This window comes from Hevea brasiliensis, chromosome 1 (assembly GCF_030052815.1).
Source record: "Hevea brasiliensis isolate MT/VB/25A 57/8 chromosome 1, ASM3005281v1, whole genome shotgun sequence".
Classification (NCBI taxonomy): Eukaryota; Viridiplantae; Streptophyta; class Magnoliopsida; order Malpighiales; family Euphorbiaceae; genus Hevea; species Hevea brasiliensis.
Window position 1 is genome coordinate 125693743 of NC_079493.1, and position 17262 is coordinate 125711004.

Sequence of the window (17262 nt, forward strand, 5' to 3'; positions counted from 1 at the left end):
ATGAAAATATAAAAAATACTCAATTCAACTCAACTAAGCTTTTATCCCAGGAATTTGGGTTGGCTACATGAATTCTCTTTCTCCATTCTAAACGATTTTTTGTTAAATTTTTTAAAATGTGTAATGCTTCTACGTCGTACTAGTCTTCTCCAAGTCAGTTTAGGTCTATCCCTTTTTTTCTTTCTATCATCTAACCTAATGTGCTCTACTTGTCTAACTGAAGCTTTTGTTTGTCTACACTTCACATGATCAAACCACCTCAATCTTCCTTCTCTCAACTTATCCTCAATTGGCACCACTCCTACCTTTTCTCTAATACTCTCATTACGGATTTTATCTAGTCTAGTATGACTACTCATCCACCTTAACATTCTCATTTCTGCAACTCTTATCTTAGACACATACGACTCCTTCAGTGCCCAACACTCACTACCATATAAAATGGCCGGTCGTATGGCTGTACGGTAAAATTTTCCTTTCAACTTATTGGGAATTTTGCGATCACATAAAACTCCTATGACACTTGGCTTTAATCCTATGACTAGCATCCTCCTCACATCCCCCATCTACTTAAAGGATTGAGCCGAGATATTTAAAGTGATTATTTTGGGGCAGTACCACTCCATCCAAACTAACTCATTCCCTATCACCAGTTCGGCCTTCACTGAACTTGCAATGTATGTATTCTGTTTTCGTTCTACTTAACTTAAAAACCTTTGACTCTAGAGTACTTCTCCAAAGCTCCAACTTTCTATTGACTCCTTCTCGCGTCTCATCTATCAGAACTATATCATCTGTAAACATCATGCACCAAGGGATACTCTCGTGTTTATGTTTCGTTAATTCATCTAAAACTAATGTAAAAAGGTAAGCGCTAAAATAAATAAAATGAAAACATAAAAAATAAATAAATAAAAAGGTCCTGTGGGGAAATTCGCCCCAGCCCTTGATCCACCCGATTGCTATTCCTTAAAAAAAAAATAAGCATTATAGATCACCTAGCTTTCTTTAGAAAATATGCATATAGCCCCTATTTTGGCATATATTTATGTGATAGGTCATTAGTAATTAGTATAGTATTACATAGATGTGGCGAAGGCCAAATTTTAGGCCAAAATCAATAATTTTGGTTTTAAGGTTTTAGGAGATTGAAGTCGAATGCATGGTTTTCTCTTATTTCAATTCAGTTCAATTTTAACAATTTAATTCAATTTTGATCAAATTCAATAGTTATAATTTATTTTTAATTCAATTTAATTTGATACAATTCAACAAATTCAATTCCATCTTGTCATTCTCACTATTTGCATCTGCCTGTGAACAGTTATAACCACAACTCCCACAGAACAACTCATTACATCTGACTTAGTTGAGATCACTCTGGACAGGCCAAGCAAGTCCCATGGAGCCTCAGAATAAAAGAAGACATTTTAAACCAACTTTATGCATGTAATACACATCACATAAATCAAATGCAACGAAAGAACTGTGCTTTTATTTGGACAAGAACATGCTACAAGAAACGCTAAAACTTTCAAGCATTATATCCCCCACAAAGAACCCCAACTGCAATTCAATTTTGAGGTGTGAAAGCTAGCTTTTTTTTGTTATGACCTGATCCCATGGGCTGACATAAAGCCCCCAAGGCCCGTAGTAAGTCTTACTGTTCCTAAACCCATGACCAGACCCATAATTTAGGCCCAACATGCATATAAAAATAATTTAAATTAAAATATTATAATTTTATTTCGGACTAACTTAACCCAATAATTATCAGAAACTTAAATTAGTGGAGCCCAGCTCAACCCAGTTACATTATTTATAAATTGTTTAAGTATCATACAAATCTTTATTTATTAATCTTAAGAATTTAAATTAACACGATTTCTAACAAGGTACATACTATTATTAACACATGCGGGGTTCTAGATTTTAAATTTAGAAAAATAATAAAATAATTAAATAATCGACGTTAAACCTGCAAGGAAGAAAGCAAGTTGCTCTGTTAAAGAACTCCCCCTATAGCCTGGAAAAATAGGTGAATAGGAGTAAGCGTTCAACTCAGAAAGTAAAATACTAATTTTAACCACAATTTCTATAGCTATCTAAAGCTAATGCATCATAAGGAATGGAATGCAATATCATGATAAATTTCATACAAATCACATTATAACAGTAAAAAGGTAATTTGGAGCACTCACACACTCAATACTACTTTCGCTTAATAAACTAAATGGGGGGTCCCAGTGAGTGTCTCTGAAGCCGTGTCTACCCTGACTTATCTATGAAGGACCGAGTCCCAGCGAGTGTCTCTCAAGCCGTGTCTACCTGTCTTGTCCATATCCAATACCATACCACGTGCACGCCAACGCACGCACACTGCTCCAAATTACCACAAACAACATCCATGGCACTTCATCAATCATGAATGCAATATAAAACATACCTAGTGTTTAACTATATAGATACATATTTATAAGTGATGCATGGACATGCTTGAACATATAATAATATAAAAATTATAATTAAAATTAATATTTTACTTACAGTACACTAGAGACGACAGTAGAGGTTGAGTGAAGGAAGATGGTTGACCCTGATCACCTACATAATTTTATTGTGAATTTATTTGTGCCAATTCAAATAAAAATATATTTAAAGAGGCAATCCTAATTTATGCTAAAAATTTGGTAGAGTTTCCCCTATACCTAGACCTACCCAACATGTAAAAAGATTCAAATAACACTTCTAAATTCTCAATTTTCACAATCATATCTCATCAATATTATATGGCCCCTCCTGGCCCTTCCAAATCAGACAATAGTCATAAACTTAAAAAATTACGTTTTAGTCCCTATAATTGATATTTTGTAAAAATCCACTCAAACAAGCTCTAAAAATTCTAAAATTTTACTCCGCGATTCTTAATAAAGTTATAAAGTTATCGCAAAAGGAATTGTAATTTTTTAATTACCCATGAATATTTTATTTAAGAATATTACTCAATTCCATAAGTCTTCAACAGCTAATATATTCTTAATTCAACCCAATTCAATATTCACATATTTAAACATTTATTATTAAGCTTCAACCAATCATATAAAATTTAAATATCATAATCTCAGATAATCTTATATGCCTATATGCTAAAAATCTAACTAAAATCTATCTATATTTTTCAAAAATATTCTACAATCACTCAAAAATTCAACAAACACCATAGAATATATCCAAATAATTTTACTTTCATTATATATTTTTCTTATAATTTTTTCTAATTTTTCCTGTTTAAGAAACACTGTATTTATGCTCCACAGACTGAGAAATAATGAAATAATCTTACCAAAACTTATTTGTGTCTCAAAAATTCTAAAAATTTATGAGAAAGCCCCTAGAAGTTGAATCATCCCTAAAGCTCACAGGAGCTACCGCCAGAACCACCCGCACGGTGGCTAGTTGCCGGTCGCCTGCGACATCTGCCAAAATTGGTTACACCAAAATGTTCCTCTCCTTCTCCTGAGTCCATAGGTAGTCTTGGATCGTCGATCCAACGGTTGTATTATCGAAAATCTTGTTGGAAAATCAAAAGAAGTCGATTTTGTCTTTCCTCGCCGGCGTCAGAAACGGGTACCAAATCCGGTGAGGATGGTCTTATCTGAAAGAGATCACTATTAGGAGTCCATAGCCTCTGGAATCACTCCAATTGGACGTCGGGATCGCCGGATACGAGCGTTCAAAGTTTTGGGACCCATTTTTCTCTCTTCTGCCTTGCCGCCACTGCTACCGCCGCTGGAGGTCACTGGTGGTTGTTGTGCCGCCTAGGGTGTAGCCAGCTGGTGGGAGGGGTCACCGAAGCAAGAAAAGGGAGAGAGAGAGAGAGAGAGAGATGAGAGGGAGAGTGGTGGTGGTGGTGGTGGAAGAAAGAGAGGGAGAGAGATACACCCACTGCTACAAGCCACTGTCACCTCCCAATTCTCTTTTTTTTTTTTTTTTTTTGAGTTGTTACATATTTTTTCCTTAAAAGTGATAAATGTTAAAAAAATATAATTACTTTAATTAATAATTAAGATAATATATGCTAAATTCATGTATATAGGGTAATGAAAGATTAAGTGCGTAAATTAAGATGATTACATAATGATTCATATACCCAGAGATGCGTATAATGCATTTATTAAAGGGTGTAAAAATTAAAAATGAAATGAAAATGGAAATGAAATGAGTGATTTTGGAAATGAAGTAAATGTTTATGATCTTGTTACCTTATCTGTCTTTTTTTATATCAAAACATAATTGCGAATAATAAGCAATAGGCATTTTATTTATTTATTTCACATAAATTTTCACATGAACGTTTTAGGTATGAATCTATCATGAAATTAATTATCTGTTTTTAGAAGAAATCGAATCAGAAAGAAAAATTGGAAAACTAGTATGGAAAATGAAAATGTGAAATTAATAAATAAAATTCATTTTCAGTTACTTATAAGTATTTTAATTAAACATGTTTAAAATTTTAAATGTTTATAAGCTAAAATTAACTTATAAGTATTAGGTGTTTATAAGCTGATTTTTATAAATTAAGTAAACACCCTCTTAGTCTACAACATTTATATGAACAAAATTTTTAGTAAAAATATTGAAAAAATAAATTAATTAATTAAGAGTTCAAGTTGACTATTTTGAAAGGCTTTGTGCTTTTGTTTGATACTTGATGATAATTTTAAAAAATTTGAGTTTAACAGATGGAAGCCCTCAAATAAATAAAAGATGGCCAAGAATGAAAAACAAAGAAAAAAAATTCTGGCTAATGTTTTTTTTTTTTTTTTCTTTCTATCCTTTCCCAAGTAATTAACATTAATTACATTAATCAATTGCAATTGGCACTAATTAATATGGTATTCGCCATAACTTTGAGTTAATCTTTGAAAGTCCATATCCCTATATGCACACACGCACAAATCAAGCGTTAACTAGCCAGCTAGCTACTCATGAACTAATCATGATCACCAGCAAGGGGACATGGCCTTCAGCTTTTCTTACTAACCTCAACGCCAACTGGGCTTGGGAGATCACTTAATTATGGCCTTGCCATGCATAATCACTTAATTATGGCCTTGCCATGCATAATCACCCAAGGTTGCCATGCATAATCACGCAAGGTTAACACCCAAAGTATGGCCAGTCTTCTTGTCCAGACTTTATCCATCATGAACTAAACATGCGAGACCCACATATATCTTGAGTCTTAATCCATGATTAATAAGATGTAAATAAGAATTTCTATATCAAATCCTAACAAAGAATATGGTAAGTTCTGGTCCACTGTTTCCATCAGGATTCATCATATAGTAAGTCTCTGAATCCTTAGACCCGATTACACGTTCGAAATGGGATCTCATGTACGTCAGTTCACCGTCCGGATGCTCAGTTCCGTCGTCCGGTAGCACACCTGCCCCCATGGATATCACACGCAAGATTTGCATTACGATCAAATCTTCATCTGTTGGTTCTCTCTTCACCCCATATCCTGATTTTCTGCCATTACAATACATTGTCCAGATAGGTTCATCTACGATCTTGGTCTTCTCGTTTGGTTTCTTTTCGCATTCCAGGGCAATCCTCACCAACCCCATTCCCATATCTTGGAGGAGTTTTCCGGTGGATATTGTGAGTTCAAGCAAAAGAATAGGGAGGGAGCTTGGATTTTCTTGAATGGCTAGGTTAATCCTAGCTTTACGGTGGCCGAATAAGGTTCCAGTCATGCGTGTCCCACCGTGGATGTGCCCGTCGTGGAGGCGGTTTCCGTGGAGTGATACAGGAATCTTGCAAGTGGGTGTTATGATAGGAAATGACCGGAAAACTGCTCGGAAACGGCGGAAGAGCTTGGCAGACTTAGAAGGGCCTTTCTTGTTGGTTGGCTGTTGGAGGGAGATTGCTGGCCGAGGAGGAGATGGTGGTGATCTTGGAGATAAGGGCTCGGACTTGGATGAAAAGGGAGTGTGTTCCGGCGAGGATGGTGGCAATTGTAGTGATGGTGGTGTTGGGGAAGCGCTAGCCATGGTAGGTAGAGCCGTAGAGGGGAAGAGAAGGTGAGTGGGCAAAGTGTTCGATGGTCTAAATGAGCTAGCTTAGTAAGAGATGGTGGTGGGGTGAGATAAATAAGAAGAAAAAGAAGAAAGAGAAGGATATAAGAGTAGAGGCATGCACGTTGAGATTTGGCAAGAAAGAGAGAGGAAAAGAAAAAAGAAAGTTTTATTGTATTGTTTTAATTAGTACTGAATTATGGTTGAGAATTTGTTTAGTTAACCAAAGATAGATAAGAGAGAGTTGTGGTTAGTTTTAATTAACTGTAGAATTCTGTAGCTTAATTTCTTGTCTCATGGCCATGGAGCCATTAAAATCCACTAAAATAGGTCAAATTCTGAGGGGAATTAGTGTTAATTAATTGCCCTTTTGGTCATAATGAAGATCCAGTTTCTCTGGTAAACTGTTGCAAAAACATTGCCAGCAAATTCACCCTCTTCCCTTCTGACTACACTCTGTTTTTGTTAATTAAGAAGAATAAAGTGTTAATCGTTTGTATAAACTGGTAAAATACACACATGTTTAAGAATCTATTAACCTCTAATCGGTTTTAGAGAAAAACTCCCCTTTCTTGTTTCTTCTGGCCATATAATTAATTAATTCCTGGTATTATTTTAAACAAACTCATCAACATCTTAAAATTGTCATTAATTAATTCTATTATTTCAACTATTTAGTAATTTGGAATTTCATTAATATAAATACCTTTAGACTTGAGGTAGAAAGAAGATTTTTTTTTTTTTTTTAAGAAAAGAGAGAGAGAGAGAGAGAGAGAATTTAACAGGATCAAGAAGAGATGATTTTAGGTTTAAAAGAATAATTCCATGAAAATCATATTAGTTGGACCAGATTTGATTAAAATATTTGTAGCCTTCCATCAAGTTGACCTTTCAGCTTTGACTTTGATATGTCCCGATTCCTGGGGATAGAACTTTCTTTCATTTCTTTTCAACTATCAGTATCATCAGAGGGTAGGTAGTGAAAGCCAGCAACCTTCGACTGAATTTCCATGTCCTACAGGCCACACAGTGTACGGTGTGGATTGCATGTATGCCCTTCAATTTCAACCCCATTAAACAAGTAAAAGAACCCTATGGGTATTGCTATTACTTTATATATATATATATTGCCATATAATCTAAAATTTTTTTAATGATAAGTAACAGTTGACATTCTTAAGGTGACGATTGCATTGAAGAAATTAAATTTAAAAGCACTGGGGAAAAATAAATTAAATAGAAAAGATTGATATAGTGAATTTTAAGAATTTTCTCAAATAAAAACCCAAAAGGCAATTTAGCCCCAAGAATGTGGCGCCAATTCATTGAAGCTTCAAGCTTGTATTTGTCAGTCAATGAGGTAAAATTAACCCAGATAAGATTAAGAAACTAGTTTAGTGGTAAAATTAGCCAATATTGAGAGCTTGAAAAAAAAATAAAAATTCCAGATTCAAGTAATTAATGTTTTCACTTTGCTTTGCAATCTCATATTCTTATACCTTCAATCCTAAAGCTTACAATCAGCAGCAATCAACTCTAAGAAGATCTAGAACAATAAAGCCAGATTTCAATTAAAAATACAAGTAACAGATGCACTATCATTTTTCTTGCAAGTTAATAAAATGGTCTATAGGCATCTTTCAAAATTGAGCTCAGTAGCAAGTCCTGTAGACTAGCATACCTACCTGCCAGCATAAAGAATCACTTGGAATATATACATTAAGAAGTGAAACGCATTCCAGAGAATTTCTCAAGCTTTCTTTTTGCTTGACACGGTACATATTTCATGGAACCTCAATGGTTGTTTCATTCTTCAAACAAACATCCCCAAAACATTACCATAAATTTTATTACATCTTCTCCTCTGCTGGATTTCTTGAGATATACACATCTGGAATCGCCCTTGTTTGCAAGTATCCTGGACAGAGAATGGGAACCTGAGTATCACTTGAGAAATTTGGACCATGAGGAAAATCATGGATTTGTTGTTGATTTGAGCTGTAGATAGATGATCTGGTTGCTTTGAGACTTTCCATTCTAGAACTTGCTAATGCTGAGACAGGAAAATCACGTACATTTAAGTCCATCTTGTTGAACATGAGATTTGCAATAGCCCTGTCAATGGTGTTGGTCTCCAATTCCATAGTTTTCTTTCCTCCAGGCCTGAATATAAAGTAGGCAAAACACATCTTTTAGTTCATGAACTTCACTTTTATTTGACCACTTTGCATCCCTGGACTTCTTTTTTCTTCTTTTTTTTTTTTTTTTTCATTTTGTCCTTTTTAACAAAAATTAAGAGAGTAATACAAGTGTTGTTTAAGGAGTGTGAGATAAGAAATCTATAATTAAAAAATTCTCTTTTTTCTCTCAAACAATCTCACGCATCTAAGTCTCCTCATCTGCTTCTCTCTCTAATGAGCAATTTTATGGTATTACCATGATCCCACGTGGACATATGTACATGAATGGATATAATTTCTCCTCTCTAACACATGTAATAGGTAAAACCCTCTTTGTGAATCATATCCAAGCCCTCCATTTGAGAATTGAAGCCAAACTCTCCCTAGCCAAGCCCTCCTTTTGTGAATCAAAGCCAAGCCATAGCCAATATGTTCCCCCTAGCTATGTCTAGAGAAGACAAGGCCGTACAATACCTAGACAACTTCGTAGGATGCTAACATGCCAAGGGGAGGGGAATGGTGATACTAGAGCTTCGGGTCCCCTCTATCTCTCAAGCATGTGATTTTGGGTGGAGTTTTGAGTTCCCTCTCTCTTTCGATTTTTTAAGATCATTGAAGCCATTGATGCACATCTTCAGACAACAATGAATTGAAGATGTTTAAGCCTTTGATGTGAAAAATGTAAAATTTTAACTTTTCCTTTTTAAATTTTGCTTTGATTTGCTTAGATCATTGAATGATTTTAATTTTTTGACATGGTTTGTTTATTAGAGAGAGTGAGGATATGTAGGAGACTATGATTTTGTAGGAGATAATGTGGAGGTTTGATTTGTAAGACATGATGTGGTTTGCAAGATAGAAGGTGATTTGCAGACACAGAAAGAGAGAGAGAGAGAGAGAGAGAGAGACGGGGAGACAGACGAATGGGAGAGAACAATACTCGGGAAGAGAGGGGGGGAGGGGGGAGAAGCAAATTTTCTTCGTATATTTTTTAACAGCGTTTAAGTCAATTTAATATTTTTTTTTATTAACTTCGTTAAAAAGATGATACAATATAAAAAAAAAAAATGGTATCCAGGGGCTCAATGTCAAAACAAATAAAAGTCTAAAGATGCAAAATGATCAAATAAAATTATGAAGACTCAATAAAAAAAAATAAAAATTCAAGGACCTAAAGATGCATTTTGCCTATGAAGTATACATTTTAATCAATGTACAGCTCAGCTGCTAATGCAACAAGGACAAGGACACATAACTCGAACAGAAGAGGCTCAAATTAACCAAATGGTAACCAATCAATAGGCTTGTATTTGCTTGAAAAATAACTAATAAGGGAACCTCCCTTTTGAATCATTGATGGAATTTGATTCTTGATACTAATAAAGAATCCTCATTGATGTGACATTTCAATAAAACTACTTGAGATGAAAATAAATTAGGTCAATACTATAGCCAAAAAGTTCAGGGCTACTACTGGAGCCTTCATCCATGTACACAGACAAAATTAGTCTCTCTTCAAAGAAATTAAGGTAAGCAATAATCCAAAAATAAACCATTTTGGGCTCAAAACAAAATATCAGCATCACATTTCCTTGGTTACCTATTTGGATTGCTAATCCACATCACAACCAACTCGCATGGAAAATCAGAACCACCTTAAAATATTGCCTTCAGGCAATCACAGCCTTGACATGCAAACAAGACAAAAAGAATAGAAAATAAGATAAATAAATGGCAAATAATACACAAGTACCTAATTTTCTCTTCTTGACCAGTCCATGCGGTAGTTCCCATGGAAAGATTTCCATTTTGGTTGTGTGTTACCACATGTTGCCTTGAGTTCTTGGCCAGACGGTAAAAGGCATCACGAAAGCAAATTCGAGTCTTCTCTGTCAACTGAAAAGATTAAAATGCAAAACTATATTAACATTTATGGGTTGCATATAAAGTAAACAGACTGCTTAGGTTGTTATACTGTTATTTAATGTACCTGTGCCATCACCATTTCCAGCTCCTGTAAAACAGATTCTTCAAGAGATGTTTCCTCATCCTCATGTTCATTCATATTTTTATGCTCAGAAGGGGCCAAGACTTTGATTAACGGTTCCTTGAACAAAATCATGCATCTCGAAGAATTAAAACGGGTATAGTAATAAACACAATTGTAACAGAACTTAAATCCTAGTTTTGTTGCTAAAGTAGGATTAAACCAATTGTTACTGCCATGAGTACCAAACAGGTGGAAAATCTCACTTTTAATGATGGCCGATTCTTTCGCTCTGCATTGGATGGAGTAAAGGGCAAAGCCGAAACTTTGCACTTCTCCTGATCTACTGAGGGAGAAAACACATGTGTTTTGAGATACTTAGAGCTTCCCATACTATATGCTTCACTGGAAATACTTTGTGTATCTAACATTGTGTCTGTCGAGATATTATCATCTCTTACCATGTAATTTTGCAATTCAGGCTCAAAGCAAAATGAGCTGTGAATATTTTCTGTCCCAAGAGGATCTTCCATTAATGAACTCCTGAATTGATGGCCAAAAAAGAATGAGTGAAAAAGAGACGGGCAACATCATTCAAAAATGTAAAACATGTAACAAGTAGGGGAAAAAAAAAAAAAACTAGGAATTTCCATGGATACTGAATGGCTCTAGTATTTCAGGTGTAGCATTAAAGGTACAGAAGATTGTCATATGATAAAGGTCACATAAAGAAAATGGGTGCCATCACCTCAACAACTAAATATATATGAGATCCATTTGTAGGATATTTTCTCAAAATACATCTACCATTTTTGTGATGAAGGCAGCCATGTTCCATAATTAACGCAATCTCAGCAATGGCATAATTATACCATGCAAGAAAATTATTGAAGCACTCAATTTCCATGGGATGTTTGGGCTTGGCGCTAATAAAAATATATATATGACAGGCTAAAGCACTTCTGATGCTACACGATTTCCTACAGGCATTAAAAGTATCTTAATCCCAGAAGTTATGCTTGTACAAGAATAGGTCATCCATCTGTTGGAATCCTGCAAGCCCATCAAGCTGGTAATCCAGCTGCTGGTCACAAGAAAGAGCAGTTTGGTGATGAATAGACTCCTCTGATGATATTCCCCCACCAATACTTGAACTAGATTGATCTTTATCATCATGGGCGGAACTCTCCATCTCAACTTCATTGTTGGAGAGAATTTCACAATTGAAGTTGAGTTCTTCCTGATTCAATTTTGAATAAATAACAAAGCCTTTGTTAGGAAACCCGAAAGTTTCTGACTCATTTATTCCCCATTTTGACCAATTTTCTGGTGATGGGAACCTGTCAGATATTTCTTCATCCTTTGGGACAACAAGGTCCTCAATAATGCTCCCAAAATACCAGTCCATGATAAATTATCTGAGATAAGGAAAAGAAAATATATGAGAAAACAAAGATAAACAATAAGACAATCTCTGTGACAAATACCATGAAAATTTCAAATTATCGATTCATATTAAATAACCAAATAGATAAACCATACAAATAAGGATAAATGCTCAAAATTGTCTTATTAAACAATACAAGCCTGAGGAGTTTCAACTCTCTCAACAATATATCTTTTGTATTCCGCAAGGAAATAAAAGAATAAGCAGGTTTAATGATTTCACAACTCCTTTCCTTTCCTTTCCTTTCCTTTCCTTTTCCCTAACTCTTCCCACCAACCACACAATTCCCAAATAGACAGCGTGTTAAATCGTCAAAAGACAAAAAAAAAAAATGATATGCAAATTCATAACCCACAAACCAGAGATTCAAACTTTTTAGTTACAATTTAAAATCAAGAAACAAGAATTAGATTTCCCAGTAAAATCAGTCATCAAAAGCTGAAAAAGGTGAAGGAAACAGCATACCTGGCAAGCTGCAGTTGCAAATTGATTAAGAAAACAATGAACAAGACCCAGAAGTTCAAACAGAGAAATGAAGCAAACCCAGATGAGAAAAACTGTCAGAAAGAGTAAACTTGGGGAGGTCAACAAGCAAGTTTAACTTTTATCTGTGCCGCTCTGGGTTTCTCAGGTCTGTTTATAGTATTTTATTGATTTTATTAATTTTAATTTTAATAAAGAAATGTATATTTGGAAGAAGAGTCAAAGGGGAAACAAAAGAGAGTTTTGATAGAGAGAGAATGTGTTTGTGGCTGAGAACTCACGCTGAGATTTGTGGTGGAGAGCCCCCCATCAAAAAACGCAATCTTATTGGTCCACGTGGTTTCACTGGACCCACGAATAAGAAATCAATGGTCCAGAGATTTGGTTTGTGATGCCGCGCGCATGTGGATTGCTTATTTATTTTATACTCAATTTCTCGGTAATACCCCTTCGTTTGGATGAGGCCGTGAGCGTACCTGGCAGGATAATTTGGTCTTTTTATGACACGTGGACGTGGACGGTTGAGAAGGACTCGTGCACATCAGTTGCTGTTTAGAGATTTTCTGGGACTAAAACATTATATGCGGATATGTTGTGAGACGTGGCGGAAGAAGAGAGAATCTAAGCGAGGTTAATTAGCCGAGTCGAAGGGCTACAAGTACACCTGGCTACGTTCGTGGCCTATATAATCTTAACCAACTAGAGGAGTGGGTTGTCAACCGTTTGGACTGCCACTACAGTTTGGTTCTAGTGTTATGGACAGTTTTGATTTAATTTATCCATATTGAAATAATTCAATAATTAAAATATTTCCTAATTTTTTTCAAAATTTATAACTGAAATTAAATTAAATCATTAAATTGATAAATCAATTTTAATTTTATTCAATTTAATATTTAAAAAAATTCATTGGTCAAATAAATCAATGTTTATGTTGCTAGTTAATTATATCTAAAATTTTTAATTTTAAATAATTTAATTATAATTTTTAAAATTAAAAATTTTTTATTTAAAATTTAAAAATAATTTTAAAAATTTTAATTTTTTACACTTAAATTATCATATAACATGTAATGTTATATATATATAAGTATCACAATTAATTACATGACATGAACCCTCAATATTTTTAGTCAAATCTAAATCACATGTACCATTTAATTAAGTCTAATTATCAACTGTCAATTATCATGAACAATGAAATGAAATGAGCCTTTAATTAATTATTTAGGTAAAGTTTACATCAAATATGATCATTTAATTAAGTTCAACTCAATTTATTAAGAAAAGTTTCATTTATTATATGTCCACATGCTGAACCAAACCAGAGCTTAATTAACAATTTAATACTAATACTTATTTTTATTTATTTGTTTATTTAAATTGAATATTCATATTGAAATTTATAAAAAAAATTAATTAATATATATATAATTAAAATAATAAATATATGAATTTCTATATAAATATTTAATAAAAGTTGTTAAATTCATAATGAAAAATTTTAAATTTCGAGAAATAGTTATCATTTGATATAATTTCATAAAAAAAATTTTTTTTTCCTTAATAAAAAAATTGATAAAATAAAAATAAAAAGAAAAGGGTGAAGACCTGAAGATGGGCCTCAAGCCCAGAATGAAGCCCATCTATGGATCCATTCTGACCCCATAATAAGAATAAACATTCCCAGTTTCCCTCGGCAAAATATTTTTTTTCCCGAGAAACAAACGGACAGGTACGAATTATTTCACGATGTTGTCAATCTAGGGTTTTTGCCGTCATAATCTTATTTTATCGCATAGATGAAGCTAAGTTCATTTCAATAGCAGACAGTTAGGGTTTTCTTGTGTTTGGTTTTGCTTTATATGTGAATTGGTGATCTTGTAATGTTAATTGCTTCAGCTGGTTCTGATATTCTATCTGCAGCATGAGTTCTTTAAATCACTGAAGATGTTTAAGAACACATTTCAGTCTGGATTTTTGTCCATCTTATACAGCCTTGGGTATGTTCCCAATTTTTGTTACGTGTGTTTAATCATCATTTGGGTTTATTGATGTGAAATTTATGTACTATGTATTTTGGTTCTGTAGGAGCAAACCTTTGCAGATATGGGATAAAGAAGGTAAGTAGCTGGAGTTATGGTAAAAATTTTGAATTGTTGTAAGGCCGTTTATCCTCCTATGTTTAATTTTGGGATGCTTCCTCTGCTTCTGATTGGAAGTTTTCTTCTGTTCTACGCGTCATTGTTGGTCTGAAAGGTTTTTGCTAGTTTATTATAGAAATGTTTTTTTCCGAGCAGCAATAACTCGTGAAACAAACTTATGTTCTATATAGTACACGTTCTAGGTGTAAGTTCGAATACTGTATTTTTTTGGTTTTGAGGGCCGCTTGTTAACTGCAGTTTGTTGTTTCCCACTGGAGGACTTTGCTTGGTTTTCAGTTATTTGTAGTTTTGATATTGAATGAGGGTGTAGAAACGTATGAGGTGACTGTACTACTAATTTATCTGCATATAAGAATCTTTAGGATGTCCAATAAGGAGAACTACAGAAGTGTGTGACTTCCAGAAACATTAATCACTTTAGTGAATGTGGCTATGAAATATTTATTATTTTTTAAGCAATTGAGATTATTTACAAAATCAACTTTGTAATTAAACCAAATGACCGTAAAAATGATAAAAGGAAAAAATCTCCAGTAATGCTTGCCATATGGTTAACATGGTAACATATGCTACAGTTTTTGCAAGGGAAGTTTTGTATCTAGTGTACCCCTGCTGAACAAATTTTGGTGTTGTACGCAAATGAAATAGCTGGTTATTTGTTTTAGCTGCTGTTCACATATTGATGCATTAATATTACTTGACATGACAACCACATTGCAATTTAGTCTGTGGTACCTTTTATCTTTGCCTTTTGCAGTTTCCAATGGTCATGTAAAACGGCCACATGATGAAGACATACAATCTAATGTACTCGAAATTATTGGATCAAATATCCAGTCCACATACATTACATGCCCAGTGGACCCTGCCGCAACTCTTGGTATAAAACTCCCATTTTTGGTTATGATTGTGAAGAACTTGAAGAAATACTTCACATTTGAGATTCAAGTGCTAGATGATAAGAATGTCAGGCGACGTTTCCGAGCTTCAAACTTTCAAGTGTGTAAGTTTGCCCATGATTCTAATGTAGCTTTTTTCTGATGCCCTTTGATTTAATTTTTTTCCCCTTTTCTTTCATTTTTCTCCATAGAATATTGTGGGTAACGTGTGGTAGCTCCTTGTTTATTTTAGTGCTTTAAAATATCTTCTTCTGGCATTTTCAGTCATTATAAATGCAATTTTTGTAAAAATAAATATTGAACTAACTAACCAACAAGAGTATTTGATCAAAACTCTAGACTGGGATGCTGGGAACATGGAGTTTAACACGTGGCCAACTACTATCATCTAACCATATAGTTATCACCTGTGTGGATGTGGCTTTGCTGGTTGTTCTTGTGTTGTACTGTTTAAGGAAGTATGCTTACTTTAGAATGGAAGAATGGATTGTGGGTCCTTATATGCCTTCCAAAGCATTTGATTTGTGGAGCTTAATGCTAACATGATAATAACAGTTGCCATCTGCATGAACTGAAGTATAGCATTATGATTGATGTTTACTATTTGAATGTTTTAGGCCATCACTCGAGTGAAGCCATTCATCTGCACCATGCCGCTGAAGATGGATGAAGGCTGGAATCAAATCCAGTTGAATTTGGCTGATTTTACCAGGAGGGCATACGGAACCAATTACGTTGAGACTTTACGAGTTCAGGTTCATGCCAACTGCCGCCTAAGGAGAATATATTTCTCTGACCGCCTCTACTCGGAAGAGGAACTCCCTCCAGAATTTAAACTCTATCTTCCGATGCAGGTATGGATGGTCCTGCACCGTTTTATTACCCATTAAATGGGATGTTGTAGTTTCTTGGTGTTTAGCTCTCATTCTTTATCTGTTTGATTGCAGAAAGTATGAAAAGTTCCAGGCTTCAGAATCACCACATCTAAATGAGCTAGAGTTGGAGCTGGATTGAGTTTTCTTCTGTTTTATATTATTAATAGAGAGAGAGAGAGAGAGAGAGAGAGAGAGAGAGACAAAATTCCAGAAGTGATGTCTGGCTTCTCAAGACAACGGAAGTGGAACTTTGTTTTGCAGCTGAATAACCATTTGAATTCTTTACGAGTTCTCTTGATTTGTTGCGTTGTTTTTGTTAATCTTGGTTGTTTGTGTGGGTAGGTAGGCCTTGTAGTGACAGAATATCTATGATTGAGCTAAAATAATCCATTAGGACGCTCTCTCATCATTCAAATTCGGCAAGGTATTTTCCACAGAGACCTCTCCAGAATGGACTACGGATTAACCATAATCCAACTCATCCTCAGTCCTCCCTGAGATGTACTGGCTAAAAGTATCTAGACCCAACAAAAGATCGATCCAGAATTGAAATAGTACTAATTCAATCCAAAAATTGATTTAAATCAAATTGATCAAAATGGATTTTGAATTGCAATTGATTGGTTCAAGTCAAAATTAAAATCAAAGAGATTCTGTAATCCCATTCCATTCTTTCTGAATCACCGGTTGAACAACTAATCATTAAGCTTGGCCTCAATTGTTTTGCTTGGATTGGCAAACTCGAATTCAATGAGTCTTGGAAATCTAATTGCCATATCGTTTGGTTCCTCTGTTTCCCACAACAAAAGTCATTGGCGGTAGGGATATAAAATGTGGGCCATAACATAGACGCTAAGTTTAAGAATGTCATCTGGTTCATGGTATCATTATAATAAATAAATAAAAAAAACAAGAGGATATTTCATTTCAATACATGAAAATTATAATGATACCATGAACCAGATGACATTCTTAGTCTGCCAATTCAAGGGCACCCAATGACACTTAGTCTGCCAAACAAGAGATCCAAACCCAACCCATAAAACAAAGCTCAAGAGCTATTGCTAGCTTGAGAAGATCCTCTGACTTAGGAAGAACGCTGCTATTCAGCCCCCAAGGAAGGAATGAGACGGCAATAAA

At 34.5% G+C, this 17262-nt stretch overlaps 3 protein-coding genes across 3 annotated transcripts; 1 reads left to right on the top strand and 2 right to left on the bottom strand.

The window, feature by feature from the left end:
• Nucleotides 1–5288: 5288 nt before the first annotated feature.
• LOC110667536 (protein MIZU-KUSSEI 1) lies at nt 5289–6149 on the bottom strand. Its single transcript, XM_021828397.2, has one exon. It carries the CDS (start codon nt 6060–6062, stop codon nt 5289–5291), a length of 774 nt encoding a protein of 257 aa, XP_021684089.2. The 5' UTR covers nt 6063–6149.
• A 1484-nt stretch (nt 6150–7633) lies between these two features.
• LOC110666979 (protein LNK3) lies at nt 7634–12383 on the bottom strand. The gene is made up of 6 exons (XM_021827667.2): nt 12166–12383; nt 11279–11671; nt 10520–10796; nt 10257–10373; nt 10020–10162; nt 7634–8249 (listed from the first exon to the last, which is right to left on the bottom strand). The coding sequence occupies exons 2-6, from the start codon at nt 11659–11661 to the stop codon at nt 7937–7939; spliced, it is 1233 nt and encodes a 410-aa protein (XP_021683359.2). The 5' UTR covers nt 11662–11671; nt 12166–12383; the 3' UTR covers nt 7634–7936.
• Nucleotides 12384–13842: 1459 nt separating this feature from the next.
• Nucleotides 13843–16407, top strand: LOC110666964 (uncharacterized). Its single transcript, XM_021827653.2, has 6 exons — nt 13843–13918; nt 14110–14186; nt 14275–14306; nt 15106–15347; nt 15865–16101; nt 16195–16407. The coding sequence occupies exons 2-6, from the start codon at nt 14134–14136 to the stop codon at nt 16201–16203; spliced, it is 573 nt and encodes a 190-aa protein (XP_021683345.2). The 5' UTR covers nt 13843–13918; nt 14110–14133; the 3' UTR covers nt 16204–16407.
• Nucleotides 16408–17262: the final 855 nt, after the last annotated feature.